General features: G+C 46.2%; 1 protein-coding gene across 1 annotated transcript in view; it reads right to left on the reverse strand.

Moving 5' to 3' along the window:
• Positions 1 to 13,685: 13,685 nt before the first annotated feature.
• doc2b (double C2-like domains, beta) overlaps positions 13,686 to 27,445 on the reverse strand; it is a gene marked incomplete at both ends in the record, with an annotated part of 242,205 nt that continues 228,445 nt past the window's right edge. The window contains 2 exons of the mRNA XM_084320364.1: positions 13,686 to 13,822; positions 18,148 to 18,244. Coding sequence (XP_084176490.1) covers positions 13,686 to 13,822; positions 18,148 to 18,244 — 234 coding nt within the window. The remainder of the gene's footprint in view (positions 13,823 to 18,147; positions 18,245 to 27,445) is intronic.

The raw sequence follows: 27,445 nt of genomic DNA on the forward strand, positions 1-27,445 counted from the left end.
CACGTCATTTGTTGTGTCGACCCTCCGAGAGGAATTGCAGCGTTCTATTGAAATGTATGAGAATGACCACATTAATAAAAGTGTGACTTCTGGATGACTTTAAACTACTGAAATACAATAAAAACATGTGTCATACAAAAAGCAACTAATATTCATGAATCCAAGGCATCACAGGGTGAGTAATTGATATACAAATTATAATATTTGGGTGAAGTGCTCCTTTAAGCTTCCAAAATAATAATAATAATAATAATAATAATAAATTCAATTTGTACCGCACTTTATATTTTTGAAAATCTCAAAGTGCTACAGCCTACAGGAGATAAAGATAAAAAGTTAAATGAATAAAAACAATTAAAATGAATAAAACAACCAATGAAATGGAAGAACATATATTTTTTTAAATAATAATAATAATAATAATAATAATAATAATAATAATAATAATAATAATAATAATAATAATAATAATAATAATAATAATAATAATAATAATAATAATAATAATAATAAAATGAATAAAAGTTAAAATAAAAGTAAAAGAATAATTCAGGCAAATGCCTTGTTAAAAATGAATGTTTTTAGGCCCCTTTTAAAAACCTCAACGGACTGTGGTGCTCTCAGATGGTCGGGGAGGGCTGAGCAGAAGGCCCGTTCACCCATGGTGCAGAGGTGTGTCCTGTGTATGGGTTGGAGTGTGTTTGAGTGTCCAGAGCGGAGGGAGCGGGTGGAGGTCGGGGGAGCGATGAGCTCCTTTAGATAGGAGGGGGCGTTGCTGTGGATGCACTGATGGGTGAGGAGGGAGACCTTGTATTCAATTCTGGAGGAGACAGGGAGCCAGTGTAGGGAATGGATGTGGTGATCATATTTCCACACTCTCATCAGGCTCCTAGCAGCACAGTTCTGAATGTGTTGGAGCTTCTGGATGCTTTTGCTATAGGGATCCCAATGAGCAGTGCGTTGCAGTAATCAAGCCTTGAGGAGACAAAGGCGTGAACGAGCTTTTCCGCATCCGCAAAATAGAACTGAATGTATTTATTATGTTCAAACAACATTTCGATCCAGTGGGCCTGAGGAAGATATGATATGTATGAAACATATTCAATTAATTCAGTTCTATTTTGCAAGCTTAAAACAGCATGCAGGGCCTTCTCCTTTTTCTCACTTCTCTGAACGCACCTTACGTTTGTTCAAGTGTGCAGAAGTATTTTTCTCAGTGTTACTGTTACTCCACTGCCATCTCTTGGTTGATTGTTAGAATGCAAATGTAAGACTATAACATGGACATAGTTCCTGCCTGTGCTGATGTGGTATTTTCTATCTGAAAACAGAGGCAATATTTATCCGTTTCACAAAAAACTCTTAAATTCAATGTGCTACAAAGACTGTTGCACCACCTCCTATATTTGTATGAATTGATGGAATCATAAGAACAGTGAGATTTTGGTGCATTTTAATCTATGTACACACTGTACTGGGAAAATAGGGACGTACAACGAAGATGATGATGATGTACAATTTCTCATGTTTTAGCGATTTATGCACAATATCTGAAATACAAAAAGGTTATGAGGCTGTGAGAAAAGGGTACTTGTTAGGGGAGCCAAGAGGTAACAACACTTCATAACTATATACAGATATGTACAATACCCTATAGTCCTATTATGTAAAACTGTAAAGTGTACATTTATGCCCACATATTAATTGTATAATAATTTACCAAAGGCTAAAGGTGCGGCTGAAACGGTTGGCTTATAAAGGCGGCTCAAGTCAGAAACCAAATTGTTCCAACAGCCAAAATGCTGGTTGCACGACAATGACAATGCCCATCATTTATTTATAATGAAACACAAGATACTTGTGCCCTAATTGTTTATTGTTTATTAAAAGGATCCCCATTAGCTGATGCCAATGGCACCATGGGGTCCAAAGTCCCACATATACACATACATACACATATACACATACATATACATAGACATATATATACACACACACACACACACACACACACACACACACACACACACACACACACACACACACACACACACACACACACACACACACACACACACACACACACACACACACACACACACACACAGACCTGTGCCCCTTTGATGTGAGCTCCAGGTGTTGATGCTACATATCCTATCACATGGCCCCTAATGGCCCCTAGATAGATAGGCAGTGAGAGCCAGCATATTAATAAAACACAAGATACGTGCCGAATGAATGCTCAATGAAGAAACCCAATCCGATTGCCAAAAGAAAGTCTAACCTATACATATATACTTGGTCCATAATGGCCCCCAAGCTCAAAGGACAAAGGCCCCTTTGATGTGAGCTCCAGGTGTTGACAATGCCGATGCTACATACTAGGGATGAGCCCAAATATGAATTTGGGAAAGCACGGATAATGCGATGGACACAGATATTTTCATTACACAGATTACACCATCTGTTCACCATCAAAAACTACCTGTAGAACTGCCCTGTCTCGTTTGTACTCATGGAAATAATATTAGTAATCATATTTTGAAAGTTTTGGGTCAAAGGAGAGAAATAAAAAGGCTGGCATTTTTAAGTAAAGTTTTCTCATCAAGTTTTCTCTCGTATCTGGGCTGCTTTGTGACGAACAAGGTCTCCTCTACATTTTGAAATGCCTAGAGAAAGCTTGTCTTAAATCATCATCATGAGTTAAGCATGTGAAATTATCATGTGCGTGTGCGCGCCTTTGGAAACCTATTTCAGAGCCAACCCGACACACAGCACGTTCCCCTCCTCTCCTACTGTACGTTACTGTACTAAGAGCAGCCTTTACTTACCCAATTCCAGGAATATGATTTATAGATATAATTTAACTAGGAGTGAACACAACACTCTAACTTACCATCTATAGATAACAAAGTATTCAACCTCTACTGTCTTTAACTAGGAGTGAACACAAGACTCTAACTTACCATATTTAGATAATAAAGTATTCAACCGGGGGAGCTCCAGTAGCTCACCACGTACCGCGAGTGCTATTTCAGCGCCGTGGACAACCGCGCTCGCGCGGATCTGGGGCTGAGCGCGTTCGAATCCCGGACGGCAGCCGTGCCTTTCCCAGAGTGTCTTTCCCCCCCATCTGAACCCTTTCAGCCTGCTTCTGTCGGTCGAACTTGACCAAGTATGAATGCGAAGAAAAAGCGATAAACGCTAAAAGAACCAGGTGACTGGTCAAAGTTTAAAAAAAAAAAAAAAAGTATTCAACCTCTATTGTATTTAACTACGAGTGAACACCATAATATTTTTTTTTATTTTTCATCTACTTTTTCTCCCATTTTCTATTTTTCTCCCATCCCAATTTCGTATTATCCAGTTCTACCCTCCCCTGTCTCGAACGTTGTTAGACTATGCCTCCCACTGGTCGGCTGCAATGTGGACGTCGCATCTTTTCACCTGTACAGCGCGATCTCTCAGTGGCGAGGAGTAACGAGTGGGAGGCTCACGCTGCCCCTGATACTTCCTGATTCTGCTGCACAGGCGCACCAACCGACCTGTAGGAGTCGCTGTCCACAACGTCCGATCCCCACCCACCGGCTACCCCACCCCCCCCGATTTCTCGGGCACCAGAGAATATCGGGAGGAAACACCGCTCATCGCGTCCTCCAATGGGACCACGACGCCGGCCTGCTTCGCCGCCAGAGAACGAATCTCCTCGGCCAGGGCTGTCACTGCCACGGACTCTGATAATAGAGTCTGTACCAAACCAAAAACGGAGGGCGGGGGTGTGTAAACTGTAACACAAGCGCCGCCCTCAGCGTTCTCTCCATCCACACCGACATATGGCTACCACTGCAGCCATACGTGGTAAAATTCCAAAGCGCCCCCGCCGCCAACTGCCGCTGGTCCGCTAGGAATCGTAGATAGGTGGCCCGGTCCCTCCCGCTGTGCGTTGTCATCCCTGGTCTCGCCAACTGCGTGAGCAGGGTGTCTCGTGGGGCCGGGATATCGCACCCTGACTCTACCAACGAGGCAATCGCACCCAAGGGGGGGACCCAGACAGAAGGGGCGGTCTGATACGGGGGGAGCGGCCATCACCCTTGGTGACATAAGCTCCCCCGCTGAGCATCTTCCCGGCATGGACTGCTGAGGATAGCCTGCTCTGCAGCTGGACATGTGGACATGCAAGGCGTGTGGACCCCACACTGCCCGATAGGGTGGGACCCTACACACCGTAGCCCTGTAGTGATATTACTACCACCCAAACCACGCGTGCCTGACTGACCATCGCCGGTCTTCCGGTCGGGGGAGGTACTGACGTGATACCCGGCCTGGCGAGGGCGGGGCTGGGGGAACTCACGCTGGGACCTCCTGGGCCTTGAGTTCCCCCGCTGACAATCTTTTTCGTCGACAGACACAACACCAGGCTCACCAAACACAGACGCAGAACGTGTGGTGTGGGAGCCGCTTGACAGCACAGCATTCTCACAGGCAGACCCAGGCCTAGCTAGCAACTGGGTGTCAGCCCCTGTCCCCATGAGAAGCGAAACGTGGGGCCGCTTGCGCTTCACTGAAAGCACGCGGCCCGCAGCCAAAGGGAACAAATCAGAGCCCTGTGTCCCGTAGCGTAGCGGGTGCGAGTAACCGGAGAGCGTGCTAGACACAGCTAGACGGCAACGTTTTTTTAGGGCATGCTCATCTAATGTAGCCGATCCCTTGGGCCGCCGAGGCTGTCGGCCTTGTGATCACCTGTTTTCTTTGTGTCCAGGGTATCTCAGGCGGGGGAAACATGGCCGCAGCCGCTGGCGAGGCCGTCCTCTGGCTGCGCGGTGTGGGGCAGCGTGGAGCCCAGGTCAAATACCGCCCGCGCCTCCGTGGACAGACCAAGGTCCACCCGCGGAGAGGGGAGCCCTGAGGAGGAGACCTCTCCCCTCCTTAAGGGGAGATTGCTCCAACCAAAAATGCCTGTGAACAACCGTTGACAGCATCCTAGCCCTCCTGCGGTTATAGCTTGCGGCTAGGTCAAAAGCTGAATAACCTCAAAATCTCGAGCAATGGTTTTGACGTCGGCTGGCCCTAAGGCCCCACCACCGACACCATTTTTTTACAGAGCGGAGCTATGCCGCAGAGCTCTGCCGCGGCATTATGCAGCCGTAATCCCCCGTCTTTTAACATCGACGGTTAGCTCAACTCGTTCGCCGCCTTGCTGTGGAACCTGCGGTGCGTTGGTGACAAGTTCGAATCCCTTCAATTTTTTTATTTTATTTTTTTTAACGTGCATTCTTTCGCCGGTTAAGTTTAGGCATTGTTTCGGAGTTGGTTAAGGTTAGGGTTAAGTTTAGGCATTGTTTCGGAGTTGGTTAAGGTTAGGGTTAAGTTTAGGCATTGTTTCGGAGTTGGTTAAGGTTAGGGTTAAGTTTAGGCATTGTTTCGGAGTTGGTTAAGGTTAGGGTTAAGTTTAGGCATTATTTTGGACTTGGTTAAGGTTAGGGTTAAGTTTAGGCATTGTTTCGGAGTTGGTTAAGGTTAGGGTTAAGTTTAGGCATTGTTTCGGAGTTGGTTAAGGTTAGAGTTTATCGCAGAGCATGGCAATAGAATGCAGCCTATTTCCGCACTGCCGCTGTCTCGCGCTGCCACGATCACGTGGCCAATCAGAGAAACGCTGAACACAAGTTGGTTGCCTAAAATGTTGACGCGGGCGGGACACCGTTCCACCATGTCAGGGCAAAGGACTGATGCCACCTGCTTCACTAAGCACGAAACACCAGTGGTGGCTGCTGACCAAAGTCTACTACTAGTGAAGCACTGCCTCACTAGTAGTCATGTAACAACCTCCACTGCGGTGTGCACCCATGAATGAACAAAAACTCTATTAACATATTGCAGAATGGGCTAGCCCAATACACACAATTGTTAAGGGTATGCAGACCAGAGAAAGACGCTAGTCCTGTCCACATCAGGGACCCCCATTTTCAATTCATAGATTCACAAAAAGCACACCTGCCCTGAGCCTCAGCCCATCCACCCATGTAAATGGTAAACAAGCCCCCGTTAAACCCCCAACATTAGACACCAATTGACCGTCAGCATGAATGGTTAAGAGGAGGGAAGACAGTAAAGACAGCCCTCGGCGGGGAACATGGGAATGGTGCCCCAACATTGTAGCATTAGCATTAGCTGCGAGCGCTAGGATACTTGGAAAACATCCAAAAGAGAGTCATGTTTTCCCAAATATCCCGCCCCCCCACGCCAATACATCACTCGGTCGTCTCACGAGACAACGAGCAGTATTACCCATGCTAGTATCAATGCCTGATAGCACAGGCCCTACCTGTGCACGACTTAGCTCGATTGCTAACCGTCACGCGACGTCCCTTGGTCCGCTGTCACGAGATGAGGAAACCCAGGACAGGACCGCTGCGCTGTTATGATGTGCCGAGAAGATTCCGGGGGCTGGTGTACTTCTGGCGAATACCCAACATTGTGTAATTTCTCCCTACGTTTCATAACAACTAGTTCACGGAGTACACTGCTACTTCCGCGTTGGAAACGAAATGAGGAAAGGTGTCATATAGGGAGACGCATGGGAGTGGCTTGGTCACGTGCAAGTGGGTGCATTTGTTTGTTTCGCGTGCACGCTAGGTGCGTGGAGATAAGAGGATATCTCACTGGCAGAGCGAGACGCGATAGCCAAGTATGATATATAACAGACTTGTATGGTAAAACATATTCCGGTTTACAATGGATTCAGTTTCAAAAGGATGATTTTATATCTACACATCAAACTCTACAAGAATGTGTGTGAATATACTCCACCTTTATGTAGTCCAGAAAGAAAATCATGGATTGGGGCTTTAAACAAGGCCATCATTATACACGAGCACGCACAAGCTTCAGCTGCTGGATCTCTCTTTCTCCAGGGCCTAGTCCTCCAGGCCTGGTGTTCAGGTTTTCTTTTCGGGTTAGTAGGTTGGATTCAACATAATAATCACAGAAATAAAAGTTTTATGGTCCACACAATAGAGACGTGACAAGATAGCATCATTTCACAACTCTCCGCCTCTGAGGCTTCACACAGGTCATCAACTCATCAGAGCCTTGGGCAATCTTCACTCTCTGGCAGCCCCCACATCAAAACCAGCCGATTAATTATAGAATGTGAAAATAATGGTTCAGAGAGGGGGAAAAGAGTGTCAAAGTTTTCATGCACTGTGGACGCAATTGTGCAAATGAAAGTCCCTTTACTGGTTCTGATTATGGAGGTCTGTCAATGCTGTGTGATCTTTGTATCATTTGGACAACATCTGTATGACTTAGTTCGTTTTGCACATTTTGAAAAAAACAAACCAATAAAAACAGTGATGGACTTCATAATTGACCATAGGTACCAGTGTATGAATGCTTAATCTCATTTGGGCAGATAACCTCAGAAGATTACAGCACTCTGGAAAATACCATTGATTTAAAAGATTTTAGTTAAAAAAAATCTGAACTTTACACTGCTGCTATAGCCCCACCATCAGGACTATTCTCACTATATTTCAGAGGGCTTAGTTTGGCATGGGGGCTGGACCTGTATGCAACGTTTTCTATATTTTCAGGAAGGCGGTTTTAGTATATATCTTTGCTACTATTGCGCCCCCTACAGAGCAATTTTCAAGTCATTTTAGAGTTATGATCAGATCTTTATCCAACACAACTACAGTACATGACAATTGTTCAAATTATTGATGACCTATGGCCAATTTTGTACTAAGGGACGTGCTTACTCAAGTTCATTGGTTGAACTTGAACTTGACAGCGACCATATAATTTATCCAATTGGGCCCATTTATGGTAATGCATGTTGTTCTCCTGAGGCTCTGTATCAAATTGGGCCTTGATTGGGAAAAAGCCTCTCTGAAAAAACATGTTTAAAAAAAAGTCACAACGGTGGACAAACAATAATAGAGTAATATAGTAGTATAATAGTAAATTATGGCAGACATACTGTAGGTGGCCCAGGTAATATTATAAGAGCACATTCAGCTGCATAGTATGAGGTTTTGTGTTTATCTTATATATGGGAGTTATGGCCTTTTAAACTTGACCCTTTGTTATAGCGCTACCATCTGGCCCAGGGGCGGAGCTTCCTATATAGGCGACATAAGCAATTCCATAGAACTTGCCAAAAACTGTACCCAGCTAAATAAAATAATAGTACATAATAAAGTAAAAATGTATATATTATTAATATTATGAATTAATTTATTTGCTGCGGGGAGGGGGGCAGGGGTGAAACTTGCCTAGGACACCAAATGTTCTAGGTCGGGCCCTGATCTGGCCAACATGGGCGATTTGTAGTGCTGGGAAATGGGAGCCCATAGGAAGTCACCTACCGAATGTGGTTGGTCTGCACTTATGGTTTCTGAGCCTCAGACACTTTTAGTGGAGAAAAATAAGAAAAATCCTAACACACAAAATAAGGTTCCATATCATTTGAAAAGTGTGAAAAAAATTATCCACGGTTGGAAATAAAAAAAGGTATGATGACTCAGCCAACTGGTGCAAGGACTAAGGTGTACTTGGATTAAATATATGTATTTTATTACAATCAGAGAACCACCCAAATAATGCAAACGATCGCCTGAGTATTAACAAGGAACAGAACACAGGAGGAGAGATTTAATTCACATGCAGTCACGCTTCCAGATAGTCAATGCAGCCGCCAAACACGCAATGCAATATTGGTCAAAGGTACAAAATGTTCCCCAGAAGAAAGATTTGACTTGTAGCATAATCGTGATGCATTCTTACAGAAAGAACAGCAGTATCAAACATTAGGCAAAGTAATCTCATGACAAACCAAGAACATACCGGTACGCATGCATTTCCCCCCTCCATAATATTGAGCTTGAGTACAAATGCAGACAATATTACAAAATGTCACAGGTTGCCTGTAGTAATTGTATATGCATTAGAGAAACAGCTACTGCCGCCCTCTTGAGGAGAGTACTCTGCACTGCCGGCATGATCTCATAGCAGGAGTAGAGTTTGCGTATCACAATTCAATGTCCATAAGGAGACGGTAAAGCTTAGGCAACACTACAACCTTACCTGTGGGAAACCGTCTTTGTCAACATAAAAAATGTCATTGCAAACAATGGAATGGAATCAGACATCTGTTGAAAAGCATAATAATAAACATACAGAGAGGGGAATTTCACTACATTAATAATGAAACTACAAGTTAACTTATAAAACAAAAACAGCTATTGTTAAGGGTCTACAAGGGTTGTTAGTCAGTAGTCACTAGGGAACAAACATCTCTTAAAATGCCTTCAAAATCACTTAAGAATGCCTTATTCTAGTACACACTCTTAAAAATAAAACTTTGCACACCCCTTATTAAACATGTCTTAATTTCAATCAGGTGTTAAACACCTTATCAGTAATGTCAGGGTAAATTAAGGGGTTGTATTTGGTTTTTAAGGGTACAATTCTGGGGTTTTGACAGTAATTTTACTTAGTCCATGCACAATTCCACTTTTTTTTAAATTTTTTTTCACTTTTTTCTCTCCATTTTCTATTTTTCTCCCATCCCAATTTCGTATATCCAATTCTTCCCTCCCCTGTCTTGAACGTTGCTAGACTATGCCTCCCACTGGTCGGCTGTAGTGAGGACAGAAGCCTTGCATCACGTGTCCCCTCCGGTACACGAGGAGGCAGCCTGTCACATCTTTTCACCGCAGCAGCTTGAACTCTCAGTGGCGAGGAGTAACGCGTGGGAGGCTCACGCTGCCCCGTCACTTCCTGCTTCCGTCGCACCGGCGTCACCAAACCGACCTGTAGGAGTCGCTGTCCACAACGTCCAATCCCCACCCACCGGCTTTCCCACCCTCTAACACTTGCCACTTGTGTTAGTATGAACGACCGGCCAGCCGGTAGCAACGCCGAGAGCTGGGCTCGAACCCAGTGTCCCCTGCGTTAGAGGCGAGCGCCTTGCCCACTGCACCAATCAGCCGCCCACTTAATTTATTTCTTAATTTACCTTAATTCGTATCTAATAATAAGGTTATGTTAAGTGTTTATTGAGGCATGAAATTAAGGGACTCTATTCCCTACTGAGCCACGTTCACTATTAGTTCATGTTTCCACTGAAACTAGTACTACCTGTAATCTGTGATTCTGAATCTGTGAAACTGAAACTATAGTACTACTGTACGTGTAATCTGTGATTCTGAATCTGTGAAACTGAAACTATAGTACTACTGTACGTGTAATCTGTGATTCTGAATCTGTGAAACTGAAACTATAGTACTACTGTACGTGTAATCTGTGATTCTGAATCTGTGAAACTGAAACTACTACCTGTAATCTGTGAAATGGAAACTAGTACTATATGTGTAATCTGTGATTCTGAATCTGTGAAACTGTCAACCACACTGTCCCACGGTATCAACATCCAGAGAGAGCAGTAACTGGACATTCAGAATGCATTCATCACTCATGCTGTTGTTGCTAGGAGGCTGTTGAAAGCTCGTCATACGCGCAGTGCTCTTTCGCTAAAAGTTTAAATATATTCAACTTCGAGCGCTCAGGGCTCCAGAGGGCAAGAAAATAAAAACACGCTTAGAATGTTTCTTATAAAAGCAGGAACTATTATAATCCCTTTCCGTATGGGAGGCCCCTGGTGGTCACAGGCCTTCTGCTTTGTGACACAGCAGGTTTTTCACACATTCACGACACATCCATAGGTCAGAGAGTACACGCACTCACCCACCCACCCACCCACCCACCCACCCACCCACACACACACACACACACACACACACACACACACACACACACACACACACACACACACACACACACACACACACACACGCACACACATACACACACACACACACACACACACACACACACACACACACACACACACACACACACACACACACACACACACACACACACACACACACACACACACACACACACACACACACACACACACACACACACACACACACACACACACACACACACACACCACACACCACACACCACACACACACACCTCATTACCTCCTCATTACCACTGAAATACACATGAAGGTAAGGTCACAGTACACCCACCTCCCTCAGCAGCAGCATCAACAGAGCATGTATCATGAATCTGTCATAACACCGTTATTCCAAAAGCATTATGCATTAGGAGTAATGAACGCGTTCTGAATGTCCAGTTCATGTAAATTGTTACCCAACGTCCTTCTAGAATCATGCCTCTCGCCTCACAACTACAGCGACAACAGGTAATGATGGACAATCAAAGTCAGATATTTTTTTAGTAAGCTGTTATTTCAAACCCCACAGGAGCTGTAAACATTTATCTTTTTTTGAAACTTTTTTTTTGGACAACATCGTGAGTTTACGTGGTTGGCACTTCAGTCACCATAGGGGCCCCAAGTAGTGAAGCACTTCAACATCCCTTTCATCAAAAACCTTCTGTAGGACTCCACTGAGTGGGTGCCAATATTCTGCATATTACCATGGCTCTACTGACGCTCTAATGGCTGCTCTCAGTACAGTAATGTACTGTAACAGCCTACACTGTAAATCGGAAGTTGTCTCAACTTATATTTTCAAGTAATGTTTTGGCCGGACCCAGAGGGTTGGCCCAATAGCTACAAGCCAATGGTGCTCACTGAGTGACTCCACATTGTTGAAACATGCATGCGTGAGTCTCGACCCCATTGTTGAAACACGCATGCGTGAGTCTCGACCCCATTGTTGAAACATGCATGCGTGAGTCTCGACCCCATTGTTGAAACATGCATGCGTGAGTCTCGACCCCATTGTTGAAACACGCATGCGTGAGTCTCGACCCCATTGTTGAAACATGCATGCGTGAGTCTCGACCCCATTGTTGAAACATGCATGCGTGAGTCTCGACCCCATTGTTGAAACGTGCACGCATGAGTCTCGACCCCATCGTTGAAACGTGCACGCATGAGTCTCGACCCCATCGTTGAAACGTGCACGCATGAGTCTCGACCCCATCGTTGAAACGTGCACGCATGAGTCTTGACCCCATCGCTGAAACGCATATGCACGAGTTTCGACCCCATTGTTGAAATGCACATGTGTGAGTCTCGACCCCATTGCTGGCATGTATCCAGGTCTGGCTTAACATGGCTCGCCTGGCTTTATTTTAGTTGAATCAACTGAAATAGAAGAGAGTGATCATTGAATATGAAGTTTACATCACCCCGTTTTTAGTTGATTCAAAAAAATATAATAAGGCCATGTGAGAAGGCTACTTGAACATATAATTTGACTGTGCAGTGTAGGAGGTAAAGTAGAATTATACTCTAGATATCATGTGGTGTATACTGTCTTGAATATAGCCCCAGGTTGTTTGCTTATGGGCTACACTATCTAACCATCTCCACTCCCCCATATGCGTGCCAAAGCAACTCTGTGCATATTTGACATATGAACAATATCTACAATACACAGCACTAAGGTGCACATTCTCAGAGGAGTTACTGAGGGATAGAGGGGGGTCTAAATGTACATTCTGTTTAATACACTTACAGTGGAGCGCCTTACATTTTTACAGTATATATATATATATATATTTGTATATATATATATTAAAGTAAAACAAAAAAACATAAGCAACAACATCCTAATAACATACCGGTACATAGCTAACATAATAAAAAAAAATCTCCCTGCTCGCACCTAGCCCATCTTGGTAAAACGTACATTGTAGGACTAGACACCTGCAATGACTTTAGCATACGCTTGTTGTGGGCTTTCAGCTGCAATCTGAATCTTCAGCAAGAACAGGCTGTTGTAAACAATAACGTGCTGTTTTAATCAGCTTCTGGAGTAAACTTTTTATTCCAAAAATCTGCCCTTACGTTCTCCTCCTTACTTTCAGATATAACGCCACTGTCAGGCGTAAAACCTAGTACCTCCAATTTTGGTGAACTTCATGTTTTTACTTTTTACATTTAAGCAGTTCTCTATCTTTTGAGTTTTATGGCATAGTTTCTTTTTTATATTGATGATCAAGATTTAAAAATAATTTCATCTCTATTTTAGGATAGGGTGGCGTGTGAGGTTAAGCTCTACTAAGGTTAAGTGTTAAGTTAGGGTTAAGATGAGGGTTGGTTTATAAACAACTTTTTAGGTGAAAAATATGACGAGGCTCTGGGTTGCTGATTGTAAAAAAGAAAAAAAAAAGATACAGTTCCATGACACTAGGATTCATGAATCCTTTTTATAAACCCAACGTATACCTTCAAAAATACATGCGTTGTCGATCTGAAAGCGAGGTTGTCTTTCTTTATTCCTGAAAAGTTGACCCTTTTGGAGATAATATAAGGTTTTGTGAAAACCCCCATATCTGTAAAGCCTTGTGTACAGTCGTTTGCACACTCATCGTATATAATGAACACAAGCATATAGTTTTCCCATTGTGTCAGATTCAAACAAGCCCTATAATAAATAGAGACTATTACTAAGGAGAGGTCTCAGATCACTGCAAGGCTCAAGGCAAGTCTGGGGAAAACACAGGGCAGAGAGGGGCCGGGAGGAGACAGATACGTTATAGAGGGTTAATCAAGGCGTGATCTTCGATATGCTGCAGCCAGGAAGGGGCCAATTGATTGGACGACATGACAGGATGTGGGTATTTTTTTCTAGTCGTTGAAGGCAGAACCAGGCAGTTCATTGGTCAACGTGTGCCAGCGTTCGATTTTCTTGTCCTTGCTTTTGAGGCAGTCAAACCAGTGTTTGAGCCGCTCTCCGTTTGCATTGATGCCAAGGGACACACCACCTGTGAATGGGCACAAAGAGGAGGAATGTAGTTTTGTTGTCAGTTAACAAGGAAACAGAGGCACTCTCCTTAATAATGACAGTAGGAAGGCTGATAGGGAGACAGAGTAGAGGAGACACAAGAGAGAAAGTTCTTTATTGAGACAGTAGGGAGGCTGAGGGGGAGACAGAGTAGGAGAGACACAGGAGAGAAGGTTCTTTATTGAGACAGTAGGAAGGTAGAGAGGGAGACAGAGTAGGGGAGACACAGGAGACAAGGTTTTCTATTGAGACAGTAGTAAGGTAGAGAGGGAGACAGAGTAGGGGAGACAGGAGACAAGGTTCTTTATTGAGACAGTAGGAAGGTAGAGAGGGAGACAGAGTAGGGGAGACACAGGAGAGAAGGTTTTCTATTGAGACAGTAGGAAGGTAGAGAGGGAGACAGAGTAGGGGAGACACAGGAGAGAATGTTTTCTATTGAGACAGTAGTAAGGTAGAGAGGGAGACAGAGTAGGGGAGACACAGGAGAGAAGGTTTTCTATTGAGACAGTTGTAAGGTAGAGAGGGAGACAGTGTAGGGGAGACACAGGAGAGACGGTTTTCTATTGAGACAGTAGGAGGGTAGAGAGGGAGACAGAGTAGGGGAAACACAGGAGACAAGGTTCTCTATTGAGACAGTAGGAAGGTAGAGAGGGAGACAGAGTAGGGGAGACACAGGAGATAAGGTTTTCTATTGAGACAGTAGGAGGGTAGAGAGGGAGACAGAGTAGGGGAGACACAGGAGTCAAGGTTTTCTATTGAGACAGTAGTAAGGTAGAGAGGGATTCAGTGTAGGGGAGACACAGGAGAGACGGTTTTCTATTGAGACAGTAGGAGGGTAGAGAGGGAGACAGAGTAGGGGAAACACAGGAGACAAGGTTCTCTATTGAGACAGTAGGAAGGTAGAGAGGGAGACAGAGTAGGGGAGACACAGGAGATAATGTTTTCTATTGAGACAGTAGGAGGGTAGAGAGGGAGACAGAGTAGGGGAGACACAGGAGTCAAGGTTTTCTATTGAGACAGTAGGAGGGTAGAGAGGGAGACAGAGTAGGAGAGACACAGGAGTCAAGGTTCTCTATTGAGACAGTAGTAAGGTAGAGAGGGAGACAGAGTAGGGGAGACACAGGAGTCAAGGTTCTCTATTGAGACAGTAGGAGGGTAGAGAGGGAGACAGAGTAGGGGAGACACAGGAGAGAAGGTTCTCTATTGAGACAGTAGGAGGGTAGAGAGGGAGACAGAGTAGGGGGGACACAGGAGTCAAGGTTCTCTATTGAGACAGTAGGAGGGTAGAGAGGGAGACAGAGTAGGGGGGACACAGGAGTCAAGGTTCTCTATTGAGACAGTAGGAAGGTAGATAGGGAGACAGAGTAGGGGAGACACAGGAGACAAGGTTCTCTATTGAGACAGTAGTAAGGTAGAGAGGGAGACAGAGTAGGGGAGACACAGGAGTCAAGGTTCTCTATTGAGACAGTAGGAGGGTAGAGAGGGAGACAGAGTAGGGGAGACACAGGAGAGAAGGTTTTCTATTGAGACAGTAGGAGGGTAGAGAGGGAGACCGAGTAGGAGAGACACAGGAGTCAAGGTTCTCTATTGAGACAGTAGGAGGGTTGAGAGGGAGACAGAGTAGGGGAGACACAGGAGAGAAGGTTTTCTATTGAGACAGTAGTAAGGTAGAGAGGGAGACAGAGTAGGGGAGACACAGGAGTCAAGGTTCTCTATTGAGACAGTAGGAGGGTAGAGAGGGAGACAGAGTAGGGGAGACACAGGAGAGAAGGTTCTCTATTGAGACAGTAGGAGGGTAGAGAGGGAGACAGAGTAGGGGGGACACAGGAGTCAAGGTTCTCTATTGAGACAGTAGGAGGGTAGAGAGGGAGACAGAGTAGGGGAGACACAGGAGACAAGGTTCTCTATTGAGACAGTAGTAAGGTAGAGAGGGAGACAGAGTAGGGGAGACACAGGAGTCAAGGTTCTCTATTGAGACAGTAGGAAGGTAGAGAGGGAGACAGAGTAGGGGGGGGCACAGGAGTGTTCTAGTGAGATCTGATCCTAGGCCCCCAGAGGCTATTGCTTCAGAGGTGGGGGTCATGGCTTCAGAGGTGGGGGTCTTTACACATTATGCATTTCTTCAGAGAGGTCAAAGTGCAGAGTCACTAGAGCAGTTTTGGTGTTCAATGCCTTGTCATTTTCATTTTCATTTTTATTTATTCGTACATGGAATTGTTACAGTCCAACAGTACATAGTTCACTTAATTGGCAGAGATGACGAGAACCGTAGATGTAATCGGGTGACAGTGGCTCTGGTTCGATTCCGGCTCTTCTCGACAGCGAGTCAAAGTGTCCTTGAGCAAGACACTTAACCCCTAACTGCACCAGATGAGCAGGTTGGCACCTTGCATGGTTGCCTCTGCCTTTGGCGTGTGAATGTGAGGCATAAGTATAGTACAGTATAGTATAGAATAGAATAGAATAGAATAGAATAGAATAGAATAGAATAGAATAGAATAGAATAGAAATACTTTTATTATCCCGTGGGAAATTAGACACTGCAAATCGCTCAACATTTAAACATTTAGACAGGACTAGAAATTAGAATAATAACACAAATCAAATCAAGTTGCCTAGGATACGGGTAGAGTAAAATAAAATAGGATAAAATGAAATAAAATAAAATATACAGAAATAAATACAGTAAGAATATACTGAGCATACTGAGCATGGGGTAAACAATTTGGTCAATATAATTATAATTTAAATCTAACTAAATGAAATATGAAATATATATTCCAGTATTCAGTGTCACAAGGTGCAGTATGCTTTAGGTAGTGTATTGTCCTCCTTGGGTTCCAATAAGACCTAGATCAATGTCTGGCAGCCGTCGGATACAAGCACTATATACAGTAAAAACAGTGTTGCACACATTAATTTAGTTTGGTAGTTATTGCGAGTAAATAAGTTTGAATATGGTGATGTCATCAGGGACATTGAATCTGTTGTGTGTTGTGTTAATTACATCTCAATGAAATGATATGGTAGCAGCCCCTGTAAGTCAATGCATTGCTATTTTCCCATCTACATCATGGAGCTGTAATTAACACAATGATGCAATATCCCTGATAAGATAAGATAAGATAAGATAAGATAAGATAAGATAAGATAATCCTTTATTAATCCCCTAGGGGAAATTCGGGTGTCAAATTCAGGAAATTCGGGTACAGGGTGGGGGATGCATACAATATAATAATGCAATACAATATGTAAGGGATAATGTATAGCTACGAGGTCATTGTCGCAAAATAATTGACCGACACGGAGTTTAAAATACCGAGCCGCCTCGGCGAGGTGTTTTAAACGTCAGTGAAGGTAAATTATTTTGCGATGATGACCGAGTATAGCTATACATTATCCCGCTTATTACATGGCTAACTTACTAACAATATACCTAATTCATTTTACAAAATCGACAAGACAAGATCAAATGCAGACGCAGTTGTTCTGTGGCTCTGTCAGCCCAAATAAAGTGATTATTATTATCGCCCGCAGCCCGGCAGGTGTGTCTAATTGCACTGAAACAGTGTGTGTCAGTGGCCTTGATTGCGAACAGCTGCGCACAGCGTTCATTATTGTTCCACAGAGGTCCGTTATCGAGTAATATCGGACCTCTGACGAGCGCTATTGACCAATCACAAGCAAGCATTTCGGCGAATGTGAAAACGCCATGTAATAAAGTAATATAAAATATAATAATAATAATAAATAAATATGATATAAATATGATGACACCACCGGTGGCCATATTCAAACTAATTTACTCTCAATAACTGTCAAACTAAATTAATGTGTGCAAAACTGTTTTGGGATGTGCGTGAGATTATGTGCAAAGTAAATTAAGTGCATTGTTTTTTGGTGAAGTGGCCCTTTACTAAACTAAAGGTTTCCCAGCCTCAAACCAAGGTAATGGACATCAGTCTCAGGCAACAGTATTATTGATATGGGTGTTATACTAAGAAGCAGATCTGACAAGGTACACTCATGTACTTGCCATACATACAAGGTACATACTGTATATCGGTATGTCGTGTATGTCATAAATGTTATGAATTGAAAATGGGAGACCCTGATGTAAACAAGACGAAAGTCTTTCTCTGGTCTGCATCCCCTTAACAATTGTGTGTATTGAGCCGTACTGTATTGTACCCATTCGGCAATCTGTTAATAAAATGTTCAATCAATCAATCAATCAATCAATCAATCAATCAATCAATCAATCAATCAATCAATCAATCAATCAATCAATCAATCAATGTTTACCTATGAAATCGTTGGACTTGCCGATGTCATGGTCCCACACGGTCACTTCCAGGGTCTTTTTGGTGAGGTCTGCATATTTGATATCGTAACAGAACTCCTACAGGAAACATAATGAAAATGAAACACAGAGAGAAAGAGAGATCTAAGGCACTGTGGCGGAATAATAACCACCCCTCACCCCATTACCCTCCCCATCCATTCACATTTCACCTTCAACCCCCCCTCCCACGTGTATGAATGTGGACCGTTCTATCAGAGGGGGGAGCTTCGGTGGCCAGCCGAACAGGATAATGAAGAAATGATCCCACTAAATGGCCAGACGTGTCTTATGGCGACATCTACAATTACCTCATTGAGTCTCCAGGTAGACTAATGTTTATATTTAAGTGCAGCGGTCTGTAGCCACTTACATGACCATCGAAGCTCCCCCCTCTGATGGAACAGTCCACATTCATTCGAGCGTCATCTCGCGTCGTCCAGACTCCATGGGCACTCTGCGCATGTCCAGGCGGAATAGGTGCTTTAAAATGGGCTTTTTCTCTGCCGATTTAGTTCTGATCGATTAGTTATGGGTCACGCCGTGTTCAGGAGAGCGAGGCGCATAAACGTCTATTCGATCATGTCTCTAGCACCCCCACAGCCGTATCGGCAACCACTTCCATCACGGCTCTCGTCCACATCCATTCATTTGACCCCCCCGCAATCTCCTCCTTGATTTCAATGTAACACGGAAGTGTAATAATAATAATAATAATAATGGATTGGATTTATATAGCGCTCTTCGTGACACCCCAGTGACGTCTATTGTCCTCCAAATACCCAAGTTTCTGTCTACCCTCCCCCATCCACCCACCTATCGTCTATGCCCCCCTAACTCACCCCCCTTCCTTACTTCACCCCTCCTCTTCCTCCTCCTGCCCCCCCCCCCCCTTTTCCCCTCTGATTCACCCTAGCCTCATCCAATCCCGACCTGGGCCCAGCCTACCCAGAATCCCCCTCTCTCACCCTATAAAGAGCCATGCCTGACAGTCCCAGTTGGGTCATCCACAGGGCTGGCTCTGACCAATTGGCTGCCCTAGGCAGGATTTTATCTGTTGCCCCCTTGCATCACAGTTTATTCTGTTCCATACGGTAAAGGGAGAGAAGAAGACGAAGAAGTTGTTTGTTTGGAGAATTTCTCACTCACCGTCCAAATGAATGAGCCATTGTAAAACACTCATTTTCCATGGGATTGTTATAAATGTTGGACCTGTACTATAGATAAGATTTCAGTATTTCGAAAAAACTATTAGTATTAGTATACATTTTTTTTTTTTTTTTTTGCCCCCGGGTGGTGGCGCCCTTAGCATTTGCCTATACTGCCTATGCCTAGAACCGGCCCTGGTCATCCATGCCATATTACTCTGAATAAACCTTTGTTTACCAAGTCTACCTTCAACTATCTGACTCATTGATCGGGTTCAATTCCCTCACAGCACTCTTCATTCATTATTAAGATACACCTACACCGCTAAAGGTGAAATGGCCAAGGCTTGTTTGATGATAACAAAGTCCAGATTTTCATGTGAGGTGCTAGCATTGTGGGAGAAATTAATTTTATGACGGTAAAAACTCCTGCACACCGTTAGTTTGTTGTAGACAAGTGCGTAGGAGAAAATGTCCTTCGGCTAGAGACCTTCATCTTCAACCTGATGTAAGTCTAAGCAGGGTTCGAATTATCACCCGAGAGCTATGGGGGCCCCCTGAATTCTTTTTTTTTTACTATTTTTTTTTCTGGAATTGTGGCTGTTTTCGAAGTCATATTTAGAGGAATATCTCATTAGGATTAGTCTAATACTAAGTAATAATGACATCACACAACATTCTAATCATTAGACTATTGTGTGATGTCATTATTCAGGCTCATTCTTAACCATCAATATTTGTTCATTTTCTTACTCACCTCTGATATATAATGCTGTAACTGAGGGGTACAATTCCCTGACTGTATTGATAAGTATGGTATTATTAAACCACTACCTCTTGTACTTTAACTTCTGGCCATCCAGTACATGATATAGATATGATGAACACTTTCCCACCTGATGAAACGAAGTCCACACAAATGTATAAATCGAATATTTTATATAGCAAAGGGTATATACAACGTTCACTTAATGACATTTATGATTTGAAATGCACTTGTATGGCAAATGAGTATTCGTAGGTAAATCAACATTGAATGTCCAATCTCTGGTTACGCAGGGAGCAAATATACAACCTGGTTCTTTAGGGAACTATAGCGATGGTACTTAAATGATTATAGCTGGATACACTAAGGGGGGGGGTCCCGCTGGTTGTAAGACAGTAGGGGGGGGGTTAGAAGAGCCGCTGGCGGTATCCCATCTGGCCGACGATTTCTTGGGAGAATTCAGAGTCCTGAACACGATGCCCACAGAACCTCGGTCCACAGATGAATACAGCTGGACCCTCTGGTGGACGGTAGCTGCCGGTCCACAGATGAAGAGACGTGAGGCGACCTCACTCGGGGTAGAGCGCCGTCTCACCTGGACTCCTCTCCGGGGGGTAGTTCCAACACTCAGCAGTGTTGGCCGTTATCCATGGAATAATCAAAGCACCCAAAGCATGTAGATAATCCAAGCCGTGGAAGGCTCGCCGTCGTCCGGGTAAAGTAATCCAATGTACAGGTCCACTCGTCCTGGCCCGGAGCTCCTCGGATGCAAGCACCACACGTGGTCTGCCCAGCCTGGTTAAGACTCCAGATAACGTCAGGAACGATGGGGGTACTGCTCACTTTATAACTCTAACCGAACGATGCACCATACATAATAGACTATTATTAGCTTAATAGAAATACGTCCAACTCGACGGTATAGTGCCAAACTATGACAATTCAACTATTAATCCACACGATATCTCAATGCCTATTCTGAGGCCAAGTAGGCCTTACTGCACCACACGTGCGTCGTGGGTGAGGCTTCGCGTCTGTTACTTAGTTGGAGGGTAAAGAACTAATGGACTAAAAAGAAAGTTCTACTTTACTTGCGCCATATATATATGCGCTGTGAACAAATAGTACCATTCGTATTTCGCCAGACGTATTCCTACGCGGAACCGGGCTTGCCACGACATGTTGGTCGGCACGATTGAACTTGAACCTAGGGGTATGGCTGCTGGCGCCAGGTTCTCGTCCAATGGTAGAATGAAACTATTATGGGCTGTTTAGTAGACTAAAGGGATATTCAGTGCATATTGTACAAGGAATATACAGGGGATATCAAACGATATACAAATACTATTAAATATATATCCATAAATAAATATATATATTCGGTTTAATCTGATCCTTCACAACAGCCGCCCCCTAATTAGTCCCACCTAATTAGCTAAGCAGAGACAGATTAACCGCACTGTCTACCACTCAAGGTCCGCTGTAAGGGTCAGTCAACTCACAAAGTCATGGGGTCATGGTCATCATCGATAGTGTCTGGGAGTCGGGGCAGTTCTATTAGCCTCGCCACGGGTCGTGTGTAAGTTCGCCCTTGGACGAGCACTTCAGCTGCTCGGACCTTGCCATCGGCACCGGTGATCACTTTGCTTACGCGGCCAGCCGGCCACATAGCTCTGGGTAGTGACTGGTCGATAATCATGACGACTGTTCCTTCTGTCAAATTGTCTCTCTCTTTTACCCACTTCTGGCGGGTCTGTAGAGACGGTAGGTAGTGGAGTAGGAAGCTGCTCCAAAACTTGTCAGCTAGCACTTGACTGTACCTCCACATTCTTCGGCCGTTCGCTTCTTCAGGCCTGTACATTGTCTGGGGTAGCGCGGGGTCCAGCCGCCCCATTAAGAGTGTGTTGGGGGTGACTGGGTCGACATCTGCTACATCACTGGAGACGTAGCCGAGGGGCTTGGCGTTCAATACTCCCTCGATCTCCGTGAGGACTGTCATTAGGACTTCCTCCGCCACAGTCTGGGCCCCAAGCACGGCGTACAGGGCTGTCTTTATAGAACGTACTTCTCGTTCCCAGGTTCCACCGAAGTGGGGTGCGTTCGGGGGATTAAACTGGAAGTCAATCTGGGATGGAGCGAGGTGGGTCTTAAGTTCTGGGCCCATAGCTTGGAAGCTCTCTCTCAGCTCTCTTTCTCCGCCTTTGAAGTTTGTCCCGTGATCAGACAACAATGTAGACGGTTTTCCTTTCCGTGATGTGAATCTTCGGAAGGCCATAAGGAATGAGTCTGTGCTCATGGTCGGAAGGAGTTCGATATGGATCGCTCTGGTGGTCATGCATTTGAATACAATACCCCACCGCTTCTCGGTTCCTCTTCCTTTCTTTATATACAACGGGCCAAAACAGTCCATGCCTGTGGAGTGGAATGGCTTGTCGCCGAGTCGGAGGCGACAGGGGGGTAGGTCAGCCATCCGTGGTATGCTGGGCTGCGCGCGCCACTTTCGGCAGTCTAGACAGGTTCGCTGGAAGCGTCGCACCGCTTCTCTTCCTTGAAGTATCCAATAGTGACGTCTGATCTCCGCGAAGACTCTCTCTGCTCCTGCGTGGTGTACATCCTCGTCGTATTTCTTTATGATCAGCTCTGTGACCTTGTGTCGGCTGTTCAAGACTATCGGGTACTTAATGTCATCCGGTAGATCGGGGGCTCTCCGCAGGCGACCACCCACTCTGATGAGATTATGGGCGTCACTCTCGGGTGCCAGGTGGAGCAGTCTGCTGTCTGATGGGACGGGCTTTCCTCCCTGTAGACAGTCTAGCTCATCGGGGAACGAGTCTCTCTGGGCTCGTTGTAGTAGAAGAAGTTCTGCTTCTTCGTAGTCAGCTGCTGAAATGTCAGTGGTGGACTGACTCTCTGGGTGGTGCCACAGGAATGTCTTTAGTTGCGCACTCTGTAGGGTAATGCAGTCATCTATGTTGGGGTCTGTGGAGGCGACTGTGCTCAGTCCACAGAACATAGGTTTCTTGTTCTCAGCCTCCTCTTTACTTGCTTCCCGTGGGGTGGGCGTAGGCCACTCTTCTTCCGGGAGCTTGAGGAATTCTGGTCCGTCACTGTAGATGTTGCGACGGGTGAGGTCATCCAGGGACATTCCCCGGGTGATGACGTCAGCTGGGTTGTGTTTGGTGTCCACATACCGCCAGCTCGCTGCTTCTGTTAACTCTTGAATCTCGGTGACTCACTCCGTCTGGTGGTCGGTGTCGCCGTCGACCTTCCCTGCTCTGGAGTCAGGGGTTTGTGTCTATAGTGGAGCGAGTCTGTTTTGAAGCGCCAGACTAGTCCTAGTGTCATTTCTTGGGCTTCTCCTGGGATGGTCGCCATCCAGGTCTCGCTGCTGGCAGCCTTGTCCGCGGGGGAGAGGCTGCGCAATACGTGCGGGTCACTGCTGGCCCACTGCCTGAGATCAAAGCCGCCTTTGATCAGGGAGGCGCGTAGCTTGATTAGGAGAGCCTCGGCTTCTTCTTGAGTCGAAACGCTTTGTAAACAGTTGTCCACGTAGAAACTGTTCTTCACACTGTGTCGGACCTCTTCATCTGCTGCTGGGTCCTCTGCGACGTGTTTCTGTAGTGCAAATGTAGCACAGCACGGGCTGCATGTGGTTCCGAAGGGGAGTACTTCCCACTGGTAGATGGCTGGGTTCTCATCTCCGATCCTCTCTCTCCATAGGAACCGCAGCAGGGGCTTGTCCTCCTCCACTAGTCTCACCTGCAGGAACATCCCTTTGATATTCCCGCTGATAGCCACCTTGTCTTGGCGGAAGCGCAGTAGCACGCCCAGTAGGGAGGGGCCGAGTGTGGGGCCGGGCAAGAGCTCTTTATTCAGATTTTGGGATCCGATCTGGTAGCTGCAGTTAAACACAATGCGATCCTTGCCGTTGTGGTGGACCTTGTGATGCGGCACGTACCATGATTCGGTCGTCTGATCGGCCTCTTTAATGTCAATCTTTGTCACGTGTCCCGCTGTGATTAGCTTCTCAATCTCAGCGCGGTACACACTCTCTTGAGCGGGGTCTTTGGCTAGGCGCCGCTCTGTGTTCAATAGATAGCGCTCCGTGGCGTCTTTCTTTGCGTGAAAGGTGGGCATTCCCTCTCGCCTCAGGAGTGGAGTTGCGTATCTCATCACTCCGCCGACTGTGACTCTCTTTGTCCCTTGCTCGAGTAGGTTGATGGCGTAAATGTCTTCTTTAGAACGAATATCTTTCTTTTCGTTCTTAAAGGGCATTGTCTCTAGTGTCCATAGCCTCTCGACATGCTGCAGGAGAGTGGTGTCTTCTTCTGTCGTTCTGGAGTGGAGGCAGCTAGTGGCTGCTGTTCGGTTGAGAGATTTAGCGAGGGGGCCTTGTAGTGTCCACCCTAGGCGGGTCTCGACTGCTGCAGGACAGCCTCGGGGTCCTGTATGGACCCGGTCAATCGGGACTATAAGTTCTGCATGGTCGGAGCCTATCAGCAGGGTCGGGGTGGCGCCGTCTATGAGCGGGATAGGTAGTTGACGCAGGTGCACATATTTATCCATCAGCTTGGCGATGGGGTAGGTGTACTGCGATAGTCCTATTTCTTGGCTGGTGAAAGCATTTGTAATCTTATACCGTCGCTCTGGCTGCTCGCTTGCTGCGATAGTGAAGGAGACATTCTCGCCCTTTATCGTCTTTAAATCTCTTCTTATTGTCCGAATCGTCATTTGGTTCTCGCTCCCCCGCAGTCCCAGCTGGGCCGCAGCGGACGCGAGCAGAAGGGTCTTCTCTGACCCGTCATCAAGGACGGCGTAAGTGTCCATGACTTTATCTTGGTAGCTCAATGTCACACGGACTACCTTTAAGAGCACTTGGGCGCCGCTGCTGCTGGCGGGGTCAATGTACATGACACTTGCCTTGGTGCCGCTCGATGGTGCAGGTGAAGGCCGTCTTCTGTTACTGTCGTGTAGTATATCTAGATGGGCTCCGTCGCACCGACTGCACCTTTTCTTTAGGCGGCATTCGGCTGCCATGTGACTGCGCGCACATCGGTAACAGCGCCTGTTGGACTTTATCCATTGACTCACTTCTTCTGCATTCATCTTTGTGAACAGGTCACATTGTGACAGCCAGTGTTCTTTCTCACAGTAGGGGCACACCATCTTCCACTTCTCTTTTCTCGAGGGGGTACTGTGGCTCTTACGGCTCGGTACTGACTCTGATTGGTGCATGACAGTCACCGATCTTCTTCCATCATTTATTCTCCTGGGTCCCTCTCTGGAGCTTGGCGTGCTCCGCCCGAACGTATCCAGTCGTAAGCTGCTGACTTCTCTCGCCAGGAAGTCGGCTAGATCAAGGAGGGATGGTTCGGGGCCGTTAGGATCCCGGTAGTCTCTCTGCTGCCTAAAACGCTCTTGTCTTGCGGGTGGCAGCTTCTCCAAAATCCTCTCGACGTTAGAGTTGGCGTATAGCTCATGCATGCCCTTTTCCCGTTGCGCTCCCAGCATCCCTACCAGGGACTGCACTTTGATTGACAGGTCGTCTAATGAGCGATTGTCTGTTGCTGGGGGTAGGCGATCAATATGCCTTATCTCTTGGATTACGTAATCCCATATACGTCCATATCTCTGGTCCAGCGCTGCTAGGGCCGCGGTGTATGGGGTCGTAGAGGTGGCATAGGCTAGCGCTATATTGTGCGCTCGCGGTACTTTCAGGTGCTTCAGTAATATTGCATACTTGTGGCGTTCATCAGCGACATCCACCATCATTGTCTCTAAGCACATCCGGAGCTCCGTGTACTGTGCTCGATTCTCATAGGTGAAGTCTGGAAACGACGGCGTGGCAATGTATGACGCCGTGGATGGCTGATACATCGGCGAGTGTTGGGGGAGAGACCTCCTAGGCGAGTCTCCTCTTGCGCCTCTCTGTGGGCTGGTACCGACAGGGTACCATGGCCCGCTGGTCCAGGTGCTATTCCTCGGGGCTGGTCGTGCGTCGTGCTCACCCGTGAATAGAGTCGGGGGTCTGTAGCGCAGCGCCGCGGGGGTATAGCCTGGGCTGTACTGGACCTCCTGGTCCGGTGGAGTACTGTGCTGTCGTCGGGCTTGGTTCTCCTCCTCTCCCTCTTCTTCTTCTATCAGGTCCTCTAGATCCTGTAGTCGTTTATTTAGCTTCTCCGCAGTGTATGCCGCTCCTTCCTTGTAGCTGGGTCTCGCTTGGACCGGTCTGGGAAGGGGGTCTGCGGGGGGTATATGCTTGGTCTGTTGGTCAAGTTCAGGGTCGCTTGCTCGGTTAGGAGACGCTGCCCTTGACTGTTGTCTCGACGAGTTCCTTGAACCCCTGGCGGAGGAAGAGGGTGTTGCCTTGAGGATCAGCTGCTCCATTAGTTGCGCTTGTAGCTTGTCGCGCTCGGCTTGTAGTCTGTCGCACTCGCCCTGTAGTCTGTCGCGCTCGGTTTCGCGCTGGATGAGAGCGAGGTCGCGCTCTGCCTCTCTTTGGGCACCGTCAGCGGCACGCTGGGTGTCTGCTCGGTCTCATGCCATGTTCTCTTCCGTCTGAAGGCGTCTCATCTCCAGGCGTATGCGCTCTTCTTTGCTCCGTTGCTGCGCTTGGAGGCGTTCTCTTTCAATGGTAGAATGTTCGCGCTCGCTAAGCGTCTGTGCTTGGAGTCGATCGCGTTCACCCTGAAGTCGATCGCGTTCGGTAGAGGCTGTCAGGCTGACGAGGAACGCCTGTTGTAGCATCCTCTCCGCTTCGCTGGGGGAAGACGGTTGTAGAGGTGAGCCGCTCCTGGGTGAGCCGCTCGTTGGGGAGTCCTGGAGCTCTATCTCCTCGGCGCTCTCCTCCTCTTCTTCCGTGCAGAGTTCTCTCTCTGTAGGGTTGTCTTCCTCCCGGGGCTGGTCGGGGACTACTTCTTCGGTATTGGCGGGGGGTAAAGGCATGTCAGCTCCCTCCTGGTCCCCACCGTGAGCTTGGTCAGTTACATTAGAACCCACTAGGGCCTCTGTGGTCGGGGAAACCTGGTCGTTAAGGTCAGACATAATTTTACTTTCTACTTTTACCGCGTTTACCGTTTGTCGAAGGCTAGGTAGTTGACTGACAGCGTAGTCCTCTAAGTACTGAGGTGGCTGTCGTCTGCGCTGCGGGCGTTCTACGTTAGGAGGACCGTTTCGTGGAGTGTTCATCATAGGCCATTTCAATATTAATAACACTATATTAATATTACACTAGTTACCCTCCGGCTCGAAGGACCAATTCGCCAGACGTATTCCTACGCGGAACCGGGCTTGCCACGACATGTTGGTCGGCACGATTGAACTTGAACCTAGGGGTATGGCTGCTGG

The sequence above is a fragment of the Notolepis coatsorum genome (genome assembly GCF_963971535.1).
Source record: "Notolepis coatsorum genome assembly, chromosome: 8".
In the NCBI taxonomy this organism is placed as follows: Eukaryota; Metazoa; Chordata; class Actinopteri; order Aulopiformes; family Paralepididae; genus Notolepis; species Notolepis coatsorum.